The sequence below is a fragment of the Siphateles boraxobius genome, unplaced genomic scaffold (assembly GCF_051911475.1).
Source record: "Siphateles boraxobius isolate OS27281-9 unplaced genomic scaffold, OSU_SipBor_1 7, whole genome shotgun sequence".
NCBI lineage: Eukaryota > Metazoa > Chordata > Actinopteri > Cypriniformes > Leuciscidae > Siphateles > Siphateles boraxobius.
In genome coordinates this window covers 15,798,813-15,815,000 of record NW_027509197.1, presented here as the reverse complement: position 1 = coordinate 15,815,000, position 16,188 = coordinate 15,798,813, and the positions used below count along the sequence as shown (strand labels likewise).

Here is a 16,188-nt window from a genome sequence, read left to right as displayed (position 1 = left end):
GACCCAAGGAAAGAACCTATTACCAATTAAACTACAGAAAAATGCAGGGTGGCCCTTTAAAAGCTGTACAGCCATTGAATTAGTGTTTTTAAGAGTGAAAATCTAAGTTTACCTCATACAAAAAGTCTATGAAGACAGCAGGAGTATAGTATTTAATGTCAGATAAATATTATGACTGAAGAAATTGAATCAACACACACCATTGATACTTTCGAGAATCTAATATTGTTTAGTTTTACCATACTGGATATTTTAACCAAATAGTACTTAAATGTTCAATATCCATTCAATACTGATCATAGTCTCATTTTGTTACAAAATCAGAAACTTTTCTCATTGCACATTAGTTTGTTGCCAGCTACAGAAGACATCTTGAAAACCACAATCATAAGACACCTTTGTTATCTTTGTGCATTACTGACTTAGTCAAGTGAATCGCTCTCTTCCTTAGTCAAATACATACAGTGGAGCACGTAGAGTGCAAAAAAAGCTCATTTACCAGACTATTATCTTCTGTAGAGCTGCTTTATAGTTGAAATAAAAGTTGTAATTATAACTGATTTAAAAGATTAAATCCTGATACAGATGCTTTTTTCTTCTATATTTTAAAAAGTTCTATATAAATAAATGACACCTTTACTTAATTACTGAGTCAAGATTCATCAGGTACTAAAATAATTCACTCTCAGTCAAAATAGTGTGGAATTTATGTAGTGCAGTTCATAATAAACAAAAACTGTATTAAAACAATGCAGACACAGTGAACATTTGCTTTAATGTCATTGTTGTGACTTAAAGCAACAATAGTTTCCTGAATACATTTAGTATTAATAGTGGATAAAGTGGACCTTTGCAGTGCTCTGCTCTCTGTGCTAAAGTAGAAATTACTAGAGTCCTTTTTGCTGTTCAAAGTCTGGAGAACTGAATGAGGTTCCTGTTAATCTCAGCAACATTTCTGCAACCTAGAAGAATAAGAGGCGATTTGAGGTGAAGAGAAATGTCAGACAGCAAAACGTGACCCATTTTTTGTTATGAGACATGCGGCACATTGCATTTTACACAGTAGACTGACCTGACAGCGCCATGGCTAAACGAAGCTCATCCTGTAGTATCTGCAAGACCTCTCTCACTCCTTCCTCCCCCTGTTCAAAACATACCTTTTATGAACATCTTATCTGCACCGATTACACGCAAGTATACAATTTGTTAAAGGTAACTTTAGAACAGGCTTAAGCCAACTGGTGCAAATTTTCAAGCATCAGAAACACTAAAAAAACACTGATTTCCACACAGTTACCTTGTAAGCGAGACCCCAGATTGTTGGTCTGCCAATAAACACACATTTGGCTCCCAAGGCTATGGCCTTCAGCACGTCATTGCCAGTGCGGATCCCTCCATCCATGTAGACCTCGACCCGGCCCTGCACTGTATCCACAATTTCAGGCAGACAATCTATCTATGTGACATGTAAGATCAAGATGTAAGCGTCTGTATGATGGGAATCATATTTAAACTACAGACACATTGATGGAGTCCCTTACTGTCGCGGGACCTCCATCCAGTTGTCTGCCCCCATGATTAGACACAATTATTCCCTGGACGCCATGCTCTACAGCCAGCTCTGCATCCTCTTTAGTAAGGATGCCCTTGATGATTATAGGCAGCCGTGTTATGGACTGGAGCCAGCCCACATCCTTCCAGCTGATCGACGGGTCCAGGGTATTAGCTGGGGTCCCGTACTTCACCTGGGATTCTGCCTGGGCCTGTACAGAAATCCAGAGGGATTCATACAAACACAGACAGTGCATAACAAGACATGCTCAAACACACAGTGTTCATACAGGGAGCGTAAATTTGAATCCAGTTCACAATATTTCCCATTACTTCTCCCCATTATTTCACTGCCTTCCTCTACAAAAGCAACCCTTGCTCTACTCTATTATAAATTAGAAAAGTCCAAAAATGAAACAATAAATAAACAAACAAATAAATTAGTGCTGTCCACATTAACAGATGCAATATTTTTTTTCCAATTTAACGCGTTAAAAATATTTAACGCAGCACTAGTTTTTCTGTCATTCTTTGGCTAGTGTTACATTATATGACCTTTTATTCATGCAAATGCTTTTAAACCATTCAAGCGCAAAAAGACAAAGAGAACGCACAGTCTGTGAATATCCTATGTGACACACACGACACACAGAAAGACTCGGGCCAGTATCGTGCACAAAGACAGCGCACTAGAAAAGAGTTCTCTTTCGCGCTTGAATGAACAATAACATAAACAATTATGCCAAAATGGCACTTCAATGGCAACCAACGGTTTGAAGGTCCAAATGTCAGTATCAATGCAGCTTCAAAGGCTCGATATGATCCCAGTCGAGAAATAAGGGTCTTATCTAGTGAAACAATCAGTAATTTTCAAAAAAAAAAATTTTGAAATAAAATTATATACTTTTTAACCACAAATGCCCATCTTGTTCTATCTCTGAGATGCACCACGCATTACGTCATCATGTTGGAAAGGTCACACATGATATCCTTAAACATCCAGGATATGCACACGTAAAAAAATTTCGACTGAGATGTCGAGCCTTTGAAGCTGCATTGAGACTGACATTTGGACCTTCAAACCATTGGTTGCCATTGAAGTCCATTATATGGAGAAAAATCCTAGAATGTTTTCCTCAAAAACCTTAATTTCTTTTCGACTGAAGAAAGAAAGACATGGACATCTTGGATGACATGGGGGTGAGTAAATTATCAGGAAATTTTTAGTTGAAAGTGAACTAATCCTTTAAACAGGGCAGCAGCCACTAATGCTGTCTGTCATTACAGTTTTTTTCAATCGCTAACAAGCGTTTGTCCAACCAGTTGTCACATTTTCAAAACTCTAAACACAATTAGCACAGCATCGGTCTTTTGTGGCCATACCATTCACACATTTCATGTCGTTTTCACACAATATGCAGTCAGTGAACACATTTCCACAATGCTTACATTTTCTTAACAGACAAGCTATACCTCCCAACAAAATTATGGATTATTTTTGTAGTATTTACAAATGTTAACACACACCATCCCACAATAGCAAAAACAATATTCCAAACCTTAGATACAGTATAAAAACCTCTGCTTCTGCAATGATATCAGTTCAAAAACAATATATCTCAGCTGATAATAAACAAACAATTGAATAATTGACACATAGCTGATTTATGTTGGGTAAATTGGGCCAATCATAGCTGATTCCAGTCTGGCTTAGACTCAGTGGCAGGGGTTATTTTTTTCTATTACATTGACACTTATACAGTAAAAGGAAGACTTTGAGGAGTGATGTTTTTGGAAACAGAAAAAGAAAAACACTGTAATGTCTGGACGAGGAAGAGTAAGAGCAAGGGGCCCAGTGAGAGGTGCAGTGAGAGGTGCAGTGAGAGATGCAGTGAGAGGTGCAGTGAGAGATGCAGTGAGAGGTGCAGTGAGAGGTGCAGAGAGAGGTGCAGTGAGAGGTGCAGTGAGAGATGCAGTGAGAGGTGCAGTGAGAGGTGCAGAGAGAGGTGCAGAGAGAGGTGCAGTGAGAGGTGCAGTGAGAGATGCGGTGAGAGGTGCGGTGAGAGGTGCAGAGAGAGGTGCAGTGAGAGGTGCAGTGAGAGATGCAGTGAGAGGAGCAGTGAGAGGTGCAGTGAGAGCTGCAGTGAGAAGAGCAGTGAGAGGAGCAGTGAGAGTTGCAGAGAGAGCTGCAGTGAGAAGAGCAGTGAGAGGAGCAGTGAGAGTTGCAGTGAGAGGAGCAGTGAGAGGTGCAGTGAGAGGTGCAGAGAGAGGTGCAGTGAGAGGAGCAGTGAGAGGTGCAGTGAGAGGTGCAGTGAGAGGTGCAGAGAGAGGTGCAGTGAGAGCTGCAGTGAGAGGTGCAGAGAGAGTTGCAGTGAGAGCTGCAGTGAGAGGTGCAGAGAGAGCTGCAGTGAGAGTTGTAGTGAGAGGAGCAGTGAGAGGTGCAGTGAGAGGTGCAGTGAGAGGAGCAGTGAGAGGTGCAGTGAGAGGTGCAGAGAGAGGAGCAGTGAGAGCTGCAGTGAGAGGTGCAGTGAGAGGTGCAGAGAGAGCTGCAGTGAGAGTTGTAGTGAGAGGAGCAGTGAGAGGTGCAGTGAGAGGTGCAGTGAGAGCTGCAGAGAGAGGTGCAGTGAGAGCTGCAGTGAGAGGTGCAGTGAGAGGTGCAGAGAGAGCTGCAGTGAGAGTTGTAGTGAGAGGAGCAGTGAGAGGTGCAGTGAGAGGAGCAGTGAGAGGTGCAGTGAGAGGAGCAGTGAGAGGTGCAGAGAGAGGTGCAGTGAGAGGTGCAGTGAGAGGTGCAGAGAGAGCTGCAGTGAGAGTTGTAGTGAGAGGAGCAGTGAGAGGTGCAGTGAGAGGTGCAGTGAGAGGTGCAGTGAGAGGAGCAGTGAGAGGTGCAGTGAGAGGTGCAGTGAGAGGTGCAGAGAGAGGAGCAGAGAGAGGTGCAGTGAGAGGTGCAGTGAGAGATGCAGAGAGAGGTGCAGTGAGAGCTGCAGTGAGAGCTGCAGTGAGAGCTGCAGTGAGAGATGCAGAGAGAGGTGCAGTGAGAGGTGCAGTGAGAGCTGCAGTGAGGGCTGCAGAGAGAGGTGCAGTGAGAGCTGCAGTGAGAGCTGCAGTGAGAGATGCAGAGAGAGGTGCAGTGAGAGCTGCAGTGAGAGGTGCAGAGAGAGTTGCAGTGAGAGCTGCAGTGAGAGCTGCAGTGAGAGGAGCAGTGAGAGGTGCAGTGAGAGGAGCAGTGAGAGGAGCAGTGAGAGGTGCAGTGAGAGCTGCATTGAGAGGTACAGTGAGAGGCCCAAAGAGAGGGCAAGGTAGAGGTGTAAGAATGCGTGGTGGTGGCATTCCAAGGGCTGCAAGAACAGTAGTCAGTGATGAAATTCGTGCCACTATCATTGACCATGTAATCAACCACAGTCTTTCACTAAGAGAGGCTGGTAAACAGTAAAGGAAAAAAAAAACTGATAAGCTTTTTACTGGAATGCTTTTGAATGTGAACATTACGGTAAATGTTGACATACAGTTCCTAACCAAGAAATTTAGTGTAAAAACGGTGGATTGCATGTTTTGCATGCAAATACCTGTAAAACTGAAACACAAAAGTCTATGAAGTTTTTGTAATGTCAACAATAGCCAGTATTTTGAAACCTGGTGTACTTTGATTGACTGCATGTACCTTGTGAAGTGAAAACAAGTGTTATGCTTTGACAGAATAATTTCATTTTGAGTTAGATTTCCAGTGTTTTGGTAAAGTTAGTGTGTGCAGAGAAAGATGTGTTCTATTTTGAAATGAAGAGTTAGTATATATTTACCAAAATGTGTTTTTGAGAAGAAAATGATCCATTTGGCCAATTGTGTTTTGTAGGAGTGAGTCTGTGTTAAGAGTTTAGGAAAAGTATCTGAAGTATGGGTAAGCGCTTGTTAGCGATTGAAAAAAACTGTAATGTTAATCAATGAACAAATGGAACAGAGGCAATTAATCACTGCTATTAACTAAAGAAGCTTGAATAAAGATTAATCTATATTTAATTTATAATTCAATCAGTGCAGACTGTTTGTATATTTCCTAACTGTTATACAAGTAGGAAGGGCACAGGTAAATATGACATTCATTATGAGTTTATGTGAGGATTGTTTTAAGTTCACTTAAATTAAAAGTTGTTATATTTTTTGAAGCCTAATAAATGTTTTAAAAAAAGGAAAAAGAAAAAGAAAGATAGCTTTTAATTAAACTTATGTTGAATGGCTATAATTAATGTTAAATGTTACATTAGCTGTATTAGTATTTGTGATACTGGCCTTCCTTTAAAAAAATATGCCATTAAACAAATATTTAAAATATACCGTCTATATGTTGTTTCTACATTAATTTGGAGATTAACTGTAAAATTATTAAATTATAAAATATATTAAAAACATACAAAAACTTAATTGTTTTTAATAGTGATTAATAGCGAATAATCAGAAAAAAAAGTGATTAATCTAGTTAATTTCTGTAATCGTTTGACAGCACTAAAATAAATAATTAGTTCCCCTACCTGAAACATCCCATCGAAGTTCTTGACCTTCAGGTGAGGTGGGAGCTTAAACTGGTTGCGTATGTCATTGCGGCGTTTGCCAGTGTAGGGCACGTCCACTGTAAACACCAGAGCTTTGTAGCCAAGTGCCTCCACTCTGTGTATAATCTGCTCCGAGAGTTTACGGTCCCGGTACAAGTACAGCTGGAACCAACGGTACCCGTTAGGTGCTGCTTCTGCGATCTCCTCCACTGAACATGTGGAGTATGTGCTGGCTATGTAACAGGTGTTCACTGCCTCAGTGGCTGGGAATTGAAAGAAGAGCAGAACGGAGAGATAAGATGGAAAAAGTAAAGCTATAGCTTCAGATTCAGCTTCAGTGTCCATCTATAGGCTAAAGTGTTGCATGACTCAGGAATTAGTGCAACTAAATCACTTCATCACACTCAGTGCTCCTCTCACCTCTAGCAGTGGCTTGTTCTCCCTCATGCCATGCAAGGCAGTGGAAGGCTGTGGGCGCAATTCCCACAGGGAAGCTTATTTCCGTTCCCAGCACAGTGGTCTGAGTGTCATTGATCGACACATCCCGTAAGATCCGTGGCCTGAGGCGGATCCTGAAAAAGATGATATTTTCAAATTGTATGAGATTAGTTACAAGTTTGGAGCATAGACATGCCTAATGGAGTATATGTGCATTTAATGCCAGAATGGTACCGTTTATAAGCCTGCAGGTTGTCATCTCTGGTTGTACATTCATCAGCTCCGGCTGCATAATAGTCCCATGTTGACTTTGAGAGGTGCTGCTTGGCGTATTCCTCAAAATCAGTCAAACAGACCATAGTCATTTCTGCACAAACGCCTTCCTCGCTTAAAAAAACATATCGTCATGACATCATCAGTATGTACACAACTGTTAAAATTTCAGCATTAGTATCACATTATCACTGATGCAGAGTTTGCATTCTTGAATCAATATATAAAGAGAAGTATGAACATTCAGTATTAGATTACTATTTAGATTATTTACTTTTCCAAGGTCAATGAATAGATATATCAACAAAATGAGTTTCATATTTTTCACGTGATACTTTTCCAAGGCCAATTTTATAATAGTAAATGATTTAAACAAATTTAAAGAATTCGCACACATAAACATTTTAACACATGGTATAACAAAATGAGTACTCAAAACCACTGAACAAATTACCTGCATTTAAACAAAATATCAGAAAATCTAAAGGTTTATGCATCTTATTTTTCAACTTAAGGTTGAATATTACAGTTAAATAGTATCATATGCAACAAGTCTACACTGAAAACACAAACAAGACGTCTGTTTTACCTTTTTCTGGTGGTTTAGACAAATTTAGGTCACAGCACAGGAACTGCTCTGGTGCTTCTAGCCAACTACCTCTGGCAGTCAAAACACTGATTAACATTAAAGACTGAACCAGGGTGGAAACACAAGTGGGTTGGGATTAACTTTGGAACTATGAGCCAGAACTTGGCTTTTACAAGACCCTGCATTCCCGTACTGAGACTTTATGATTACATAGTGAACTGGAAGGTATTTTCACACTAAAATTTGTTAGAAAAATCAGTGTTTCAATTAGTCAATAAACTTAATTTTTATGCATTACCACTGAAAGTTAATAATTAAAGCAGGACACCAGATCTGTTCTTGTAGTCCTCAGAAACTCCTGACCTATGGACTTAATCAAGTACTGCTTTTAAGACTGAAGCAATGTTTACTCATCTATGAGTTCACGTAACTCTGAAAGAGCCCCCCAAAAAAACATATGCTACAAACACTGGGATAAATTATCAGCATAGTAACTCCAACTCAAATCTCTGGCTTTAATGGACTTATATGCAACCAGCCTGTGTGCAATGTAGTTTTGCTAGCAAATGGGGCTTGGGACTGACCCCTGATGTTTATTGTGTTTGCAGTGGCTGGAAATGTGCTGACCACAGAGTAAACTCAGGTGCACGTGGACAAGTGTAGCCTCCCTCACAGTTCTCTACATGTGACGCAACCACCTGCTCGGTCCAACTAACCAGTGAGATAGCAAAGAGTGATAACGTCAAATAAAATTCTGAGAGATGGACAAAACTGATATATTTGTATGTATATTTATATCATATTACATTATTTCTTCAGATATACAAGTTTTTCCCCCCACTTTTATATAGACTTAAATTTAAGACTTTATTTAGAGATAAAATTGTAATGCTACCATATAAATGTATGGGGTCAGTAAGATTTTTTTACTGAATATCATAAAAAAATATGATATTAAGCAGCACTACTGTTTTTAACATTGACAATAATAAGAATTGTTTCTTGAGCAGCAAATCAACACATTAGAATGATTTCTGAAAGATCATGTGACACTGAAGTCTGGAGTAATGATGCTGAAAATTCAGCTTTGCCATCACAGGAATAAATGGGATTTTAAAATATATTAAAATAGAAAACAGTTATTTTGAATTGTAATAACATTTCACAATTTCAGTGTTTTTATTCTATTTCTGATCAAATAAATGCAGCCTTAGTGAGAATTATAGCATTGGAATTCTTTGAAAAACATAAACAAATCTTTTGAACAGCAGTGTATTAATCCCTTAGTTTACACACACACACACACACACACACACACACACACACACACACACACACACACACACACACACACACACACACACACACACACACACACACACACACACACACACACACACACACAGTATGAAACCTTTACTATTCTGCTAAAAAGTGCATACCATGCCATTTTAATAATATAAAATTTTTTATATTTTATATATATATATATAATGTGTTACTTTGTTGTTTGAGTATACTGTAGAAAAGACAATGTTTTATTAAGATGAAAAAGTGTTTTGAATTTTTTTTTTGTAAAAGTCAGAAATTAAATGGGATCCTTTATTATATTTACTGCACTTACCCTGTAACTACACAGAACAAGGGGGTAACAAGCGCCACTTTAATTTACAGCCCGCAGGAGTTACACTTACCCTGTAAATGCACAGTTGAAACGGCTAACAAACACTACTTACTATGTAACAATACGAAACAACACTATTTGCACAGTAATTACAGAGAAAGGTACTCTTATTAAGAAGAAAAAAAAAGAAACGTTTTAATTACACAGTATATTTGCCCTGACATTTAGGTGTCATTGCAATACAATGTGATAAGGTAAGTACTAAGTACTACATGGTACGTTCTAAACAAAAATCATAGCAGAAACTAATTTTTTTGGCTTAACGTTAAGTAGTTTAGTAAGGAAAGCCAATAAATTCAATCTTTATCATACTGTGCTTACATACAGATATATATATATATATATATATATATATATATATATATATATATATATATATATATATACGTTTAATTTACAACCCGCAGATGTCAAAATTACCATGTAACTACATTGCACAAGAACATATTTTGCCAGAAATGTGATACAAACTTTTATATAAAACAGATGTACAATTTTTGCCTGGAATATATTAACAGAATAGGTAGCCTACGTGTTAGTTTTAAATAATTACATTATAAATAATTTTCTTGTATATCTGGTTGTACCCCCTTATTACCCAAAACTTAACATAATTGTGCCCTTATACCTACACGCACGTACACTATAATTACAGAAACGTTCACCGTAATTTTGGTTTACTTACGAAGTTCTTTGTAGGTTGTATATCTGCTTGATACCCCTTTATTACCCAAAACTTACCATATTGTTCCCTTATACCTACACGGAAGTACACTATAATTACAAAACATACACCGTAATTTCGATTTACTTACGCAGTTGTTTGCAGGTCGTAATATAAAGTGTTACCAAAAAGAACTAATTCTGCCCGTTTTGCCCTTTGACACTCAAGACTGGCAAGTTACTCAGTTATTTATAAATTCACCTGTTTGGCATAGTGTACTTCATCTCACCCCTTACAGTGTTTTATTTCACATCACAAGCATTACTGATACTAGTCATTCCAGCAGGAGTTTAAACTCATGCCGTTCCTTTATTTGCTCAGATTACACATACTTATGTCAGAAATTGTCAAGCGTATGTTCTTGAGGCAGACTGACAGTATGAGTATTGAATAACAAACATACTATTCAAACAAACATCAGATTCCATTCCATTTCAGATTCCAACCTGCTAATGCAACTTTTCTGTGTCCATCCAGAAAGATTTAACTTTTGGACATTGTTTTTTTCAAATGAAATGCTTTATTTATTTGTCTTTTGTTGGCAGAGTCTGTCATTAGAAGGAATTATGCCATCGAACAGCATCAACTAATTATAAAGCAGCAATAACTTGTCTCACTGATCTGTTTAAATCAAACTACTCACACACCACAATGTTTTCGGACACATGGCCTATTGTTCCTTTTTAACTCTCTTATCTAACCATCTTCCTTGGTTTGTTCTACATAAAGCCTTTGATTGTGGCATCAGCATCTTAATTCGGTGTTTCCGGCAGATGTGTGCAAAATAATGTCTCTCATGTTGTGTGTTAGCAAACTGCTTGTCACTTACCCACTATAGCCCAATATGTTCATATTGTTATGACACTCCAGTTCTGGATGCGTATGACGTTTACAGTCTAAGAAAAAGCATTTAACAACACAAGATTAATTATTTTTCTGTCTAATCATTTTTCTTTTATGAACCTTAATCTTTTGGTCCATATGTTGTCAACACAGGCCTCTGAAACAGAACAAATTAACACTAGGTGGCGATAGTAAGCAAATAAAGACATTTTTAGAAAGATTTTGAGCACATAAACCAAATCTTGATGCACATAACCCTATTTATACGTTTCTGCAGGGACTACAAGCTCCGGCCAGTCTGTTCAAATCTTAATAACAATTTTCCCATAACCTCATAAAAGCAATGTTCAGGAAAAAGTTTACATGAGATAAACGAAAAGTAGTATTGCAGTAAAAGTTGCGTAAGTTTTACTGTAGTGATTGGCTTTTATTCAGCTCTTATCTCACACAATTTAGCTGCTGTCACTCATGTTTTAAAGCATTTATTTGAGGACCAATCGTAAAAGTGTGGCTGTTTTTGAGATCTTATATTATTTACCAAATGTATCTCACTGGAGGAATCCATATCTAAGTGCAAAATAGCCTATATTATTTTAAAAGCTTGTTTTATATGACTTTTAATTATTTTTTGCTTAACTTAAACCAAATCGTACAATGTTTTTTTTTCATATCCAAGTTAATTACTTTATTCTACACTCTAAAAATTGCCATCTAGATTCCATGATGAATCTTTAACATTCTTTGGAATTCTTTAACATTCAATGGAATCTTTTCATTTCACCAAAGGTTCTTTATGGTAAAAGATTCTTTAGGTTTTTAAAATGTTCACTGAAAGGTCCTTTGGGGAGTCAAAAATGCGGCAATGCTACGAAAATTCACATTTTGGAACCTTTTTTTAATAGTGTATGAAGTCATGCTTCCCTGTGTGGGTCTGTAGTTGCTGTATGTCTTACCTTATCACTGAAGCTCTTGATTTGCTCCTGAGATTTGTACTGTGTTCCCCTCATGTGTTCAGGTAGGACTGTACAACAGTGGCTCAACGCTCTGCCTCACACCCACACACACACACACCCACACACACACACACCCACACACACACACACACACACACACACACACACACACACACACACACACACACACACACACACACACACACACACACACACACACACACACACACACACACACACACACACACACACACACACACACACACACACACACACACTAAGAGTCATTAAGCCCTACAGTCAGCACTAGCCCAGTCCTCGTATTGTTCAGGGGTGAAAAAGGGACCAGAACAACTTTTTGTTTCAATTGTACGCTTGGCATGCATTTCATCAATGTGCTTTTGTGTGATCTGACTTTCTTTCTGAATATTCTTCTGAATCTAGACTACGAATAAATACTATATTGTTGGCTCTGTGACGAATTGCTTTCTATGTTCCTCATTTGTTAGTCACTTTGGATAAAACATGTAAATATTTTGGACAATATACTATTTTAGTTATTGTGAGTACAGTTTTACAACAATGAGGATTTTATGCCACCACTTGATTCAGTGACTTTTTTCCAAAAAGAGAGAGAAAAAGAAAGATACAAATAATAGTAATAATACATTTATTTAATAATTAAATAATAATGGAGAAGATACACTAGTGTTAAAATGTTTGGGCTCTGTATATGTATATATATAAAATGCAATGTATTGATGTCGAAGCTGAATTTTCAGCATCATTACTCCAGTCTTCAGTGTCACATGATCTTTCAGAAATCATTCTAATATGCTGATTTGCTGCTCAAGAATAATTTCTTATAATGATCAATGTTAAAAAACAGTTGTGCTGCTTTTTATTTTTGTAGAAACAGTGATAGTAAGTTTTTAAGGATTCTTTGATGAACATAAAGTTCAAAAGAACAGCATTTATTTGAAATTGAAATCTTTTGGAACACAGTCTTTACTGTCACTTTTGATCAATTTAATGCAGCCGTGGTGAATAAAAGTATTATTTTCTGTAAATGTTAGAATACAATGTATTATAAAGTGTTACAAAGAAAGCTTTATAGAGACTATAGAGGTTGAAAGTCCCCATGTTAGAGGAAAGTATCAGTGTCTGAACTCACCATGAACGACACAAAACTCCTCTTAACGCCATTCATGCCATGCATGTGCTAAAACTAAAATCAGATTCTCCCTCTATTTCATTACCTCTTTATTCCACTTACTTAATTTAAATCAAATTACAATATTGACACAGTATTTCTGTGAGTGTGCATTTTTATTTTGGCTTTGCAGAGAGGCTTTTGAGGGCCAGGCTCTTTGAAAGCAGAAGAGGTTTTACTGAGGTGTTAATTGTGTTAATCCACAGATGGCTCTGATGTTAATCATATCTTTCCATCTCTTTCTTCTTGGTTTCTCTAACCTGTGTCTTCAAACACACAACCTCTCAGTCATCTCAGTTCAACGCCTCTCTCTTTCTTCCTCCCTCTCTCTTAAATTTGAAGTGAGGTCTGTGTGGAAAACCTTTTTCACATGCTGCTGCTGCTACTGCTGTCTGTGCCCCTGGGCTACTACACCGTTAGCCCACAACATATGTGTTAGATTGAGCAGAGTTCTCCTGCCCTGGTCACAATCTTTTGTCTTTACCTCAGCTCTCGCTTTCTCAATCTCTCCTTCCATCTCTCTCTAGGTCTAGTGGTTGAGTTCAGTTTTGAAGAGTTGATGTTTTTTTTCTTCTCTGTCCTTTCGTTTCACATCTTTGTGAATCAAAACAGCGCCTATACTGCTCGTCACAATACAGCCTCTAGATCAAAAACACCCTCCTCTGTCTGTCAAACACAGTTTGAGTTCATCACACATGGATCTTCACCACACATTATTGAATGTATGACTGTGTTTATGCATGTATGAAAGAGAGAGACAGAGGTCAAATGGTCAGACGCTCTTTATCAGAACTTAAATCTGTAGAAAAACTGTAAAAAAAACGTGAAAAACAAAATACAGGTAAAGGAAAATCAACACTAAAAATCCTTCATATTACAGTAACATGGTGCATTGGATAACCGTATCGGATAATCGTAATCGTATTTTTACTTATCGAGTGTATATTTCAATCCCTGAATTAAGCATAGCAATAACATAATTTAACTGTATGAGACCGATTTGACTTGACCAAACTCACTTCATAATACAATCTTCATGTGCTAACCTTGGCGTCTGGGGTCTCTTGCCTCTGTCACTTCACTGTCTGAGAATTCAGAGGATATGGGACCAAACTCACTAATAAAACCCCTCCTTTTCTTCTTAATTTGTCAATGTCATTCTCCGTCACCCTAATGTCGTTATTTTTCTGGATCTTTTTTTCTCTTTCTTTGAAGGCCTGAGACAGCTCATAAATCTGGAGTTCAGATTGATTGATGGATATATAATTGTCTGGTGTTTTTGCATGTGAAAGGATACAGAAACGCAAGGGAAAGTGCACACTCAGCACAGTTTACATTGATGATTTACTCCGAGACATTGCTTATTCCATTTTATTTTGAAGATAAATGGATTACAGGCATGGAAATCAAGGGAACCCACCACCAAAAATAATATTTTGATGGCTTAAGTTGTGATCCTGCTTACAGTATAACATTTACGCCCGTTTTCACAGACAAGGCTTAAGCCTAGTCCCAGACTGAAATGCATGTTTGAGCTATTTTAACTGAAAGTAACTTGCTCTGATATCTCTAAATATGGCAGTGTCATTGCTTTGTCTCAAGATGCACACCAGTAATGTTTTATTTTATTTTATTTTTATCTAAGGCACGTTTATAAAAGCTAAATTTAGGACTAATCCTGGCTTAATTCAAGCCCTGTCTGTGAAACCAGGCCTTGGTGTATTTCATTATATCCTATGGGCCTAGTTACATTTTGTGAATTCACTGTCTGAATAGGGAGTGTTCTTGAACTAATCGCTAACATGAAGACACTTGCATGTGAATAAAACACTCCCTGCTACTCCAAAACAACAGAATATACAGTTGCAGTAGAAAGGTATATTATCTAAAATAGTGACAGTTCATGTATTCTTCACATTCTGACAGTTCATCAGTTCATAGTGTTTACTATGCCTTATATATTATGGAAAAACTTTTATTACTGATGGTCATTTGATTTTACAATTAGCAGCCATAAATTTGTTCAGACTGAGAATTTATTTTAACCCTAATATATATTTTTTTCACATGTAGTATTTGACACACACAGAAGAGTATTATGGTTTATATGCTTCGAAAATACCCATTATAAATTGTAAAAAAAATTATTTCAGAATCTTTAATACTGTATTCTGCTTTGTCATAAATATACTGCTTACTTTAAAATGTTTAGAACGTGTACAAGGCATTTACATGTTTAATTCCCGTACTGTAAGTACTTTGCTGTTTAGAAAGTATTATGTTATTTGTGGTGGTTCAGCACTCTAGATATCAGAACATGAGCTCTTAATCTCCTCATTAACCAATGTAGCGCTTTCATAAAATATATTTTATTACATTCAAATTAATAATTAAAAAATAATGAATTAAATGTATCACTTTATTTTTAATAACGTCTTTAATTTTAGCAGTTCTGTAATGGCGCTTATCCACTGGATGGTACGGCTCGGTACGGCTCAGTACGGTTCGGCTCGGCGCGGCACGGTTCGGCTCGCTTCGCTTTCCCACTGCGTGGTACGACTCGGCTCGGCACGGCTCGTTTCGCTTTAGCTCGGTTGCTTTTCCACTGCAGTTAGTAGGCTACCACTTCAAAGTGGGTGGGATTATGACTGATCGTTATAGTTTATCCGCTCCTCAGCAACCAACAAGAGGAACATCTGCGCTTCTCGTCCACTGACCACGATTCAGCCATTTCTTTTTTGGAAGTTTTTTTTCTTCAAGCAAGTCAAGCAAGTAGTTTTAAAACAGGTGCTACAGCGGTGGCTGTTACTGGCTATTTAAATCTAGTGGGTTTGATGTCTCCCAAATACAATGACCCTGGTAGTGACGATTCTGTCTGTCTAACCAATCCGTGATCTACAGTGCTTCCACGTCACATATTAGTATCAGTACGGTACGCTTGGAACCTCAACAGAGGTGGTACCATTTAAAGCGAGCCGAAGCGAGCCGTACCTTACGGTACCATGCAGTGGAAAAGAGCCAAAGTGTGCCGTACCGAACCGTACCGTACCATGCAGAGGAAAAGCGCCATTAAATGGTATCTGAAGCTGCTGTCTCCAGGGTCTTCGTACTTTAATTTTATAAGTGTAAATATTTGCATCTGAACTCTTAAATGAGCTGTCTAATTGTACTTTGTGAAGTTGTATAAATACCAGACCAACATTCTGACAAACTGCATCAAACTGCAAGTCAATTAATGTCAAACTGCATCAACAAAGTCAAGAGCAACCAATCCAAATCTCCCTCATAACTTTAGATCAATTTCATATAAATGTTTCTCCTCACAGGCAGAATTGTTATGGCCCAAGTAAGTACCAACCACCCAAAAAGCGAAATGAGT

At 37.8% G+C, this 16,188-nt stretch overlaps 2 protein-coding genes across 3 annotated transcripts in view; both read right to left on the bottom strand.

The window, feature by feature from the left end:
• LOC143723549 (kelch-like protein 9) overlaps positions 1-16,188 on the bottom strand; it is a 66,500-nt gene that overhangs the window by 8,541 nt on the left and 41,771 nt on the right. The gene's annotated exons all lie outside the window — the stretch shown is intronic.
• On the bottom strand, positions 757-10,774 carry hao2 (hydroxyacid oxidase 2 (long chain)). 2 transcript variants are annotated; one of them, XM_077215352.1, is made up of 8 exons: positions 10,630-10,774; positions 6,765-6,917; positions 6,513-6,664; positions 6,072-6,355; positions 1,542-1,763; positions 1,298-1,456; positions 1,073-1,142; positions 757-962 (listed from the first exon to the last, which is right to left on the bottom strand). In XM_077215352.1, the coding sequence occupies exons 1-8, from the start codon at positions 10,650-10,652 to the stop codon at positions 907-909; spliced, it is 1,119 nt and encodes a 372-aa protein (XP_077071467.1). In that variant the 5' UTR covers positions 10,653-10,774; the 3' UTR covers positions 757-906. The 2 variants fall into 2 exon arrangements, with proteins under 2 accessions (XP_077071467.1, XP_077071468.1); XM_077215353.1 differs by lacking the exon at positions 10,630-10,774 and adding an exon at positions 7,393-7,527.

What these genes read in the sequence shown, in the direction of transcription:
- hao2 (XM_077215352.1), bottom strand. Translation starts at nt 10,652, where the DNA reads ATGAACATATTGGGCTATAGTGG. An exon ending in TCTGGGGTCTCGCTTACAAG is followed by an intron (nt 1,143 to 1,297) that starts GTAACTGTGTGG and finishes TGTTTTGAACAG; the next exon opens with GGGGAGGAAGGAGTGAGAGA. An exon ending in TTTAGCCATGGCGCTGTCAG is followed by an intron (nt 963 to 1,072) that starts GTCAGTCTACTG and finishes TTATTCTTCTAG; the next exon opens with GTTGCAGAAATGTTGCTGAG.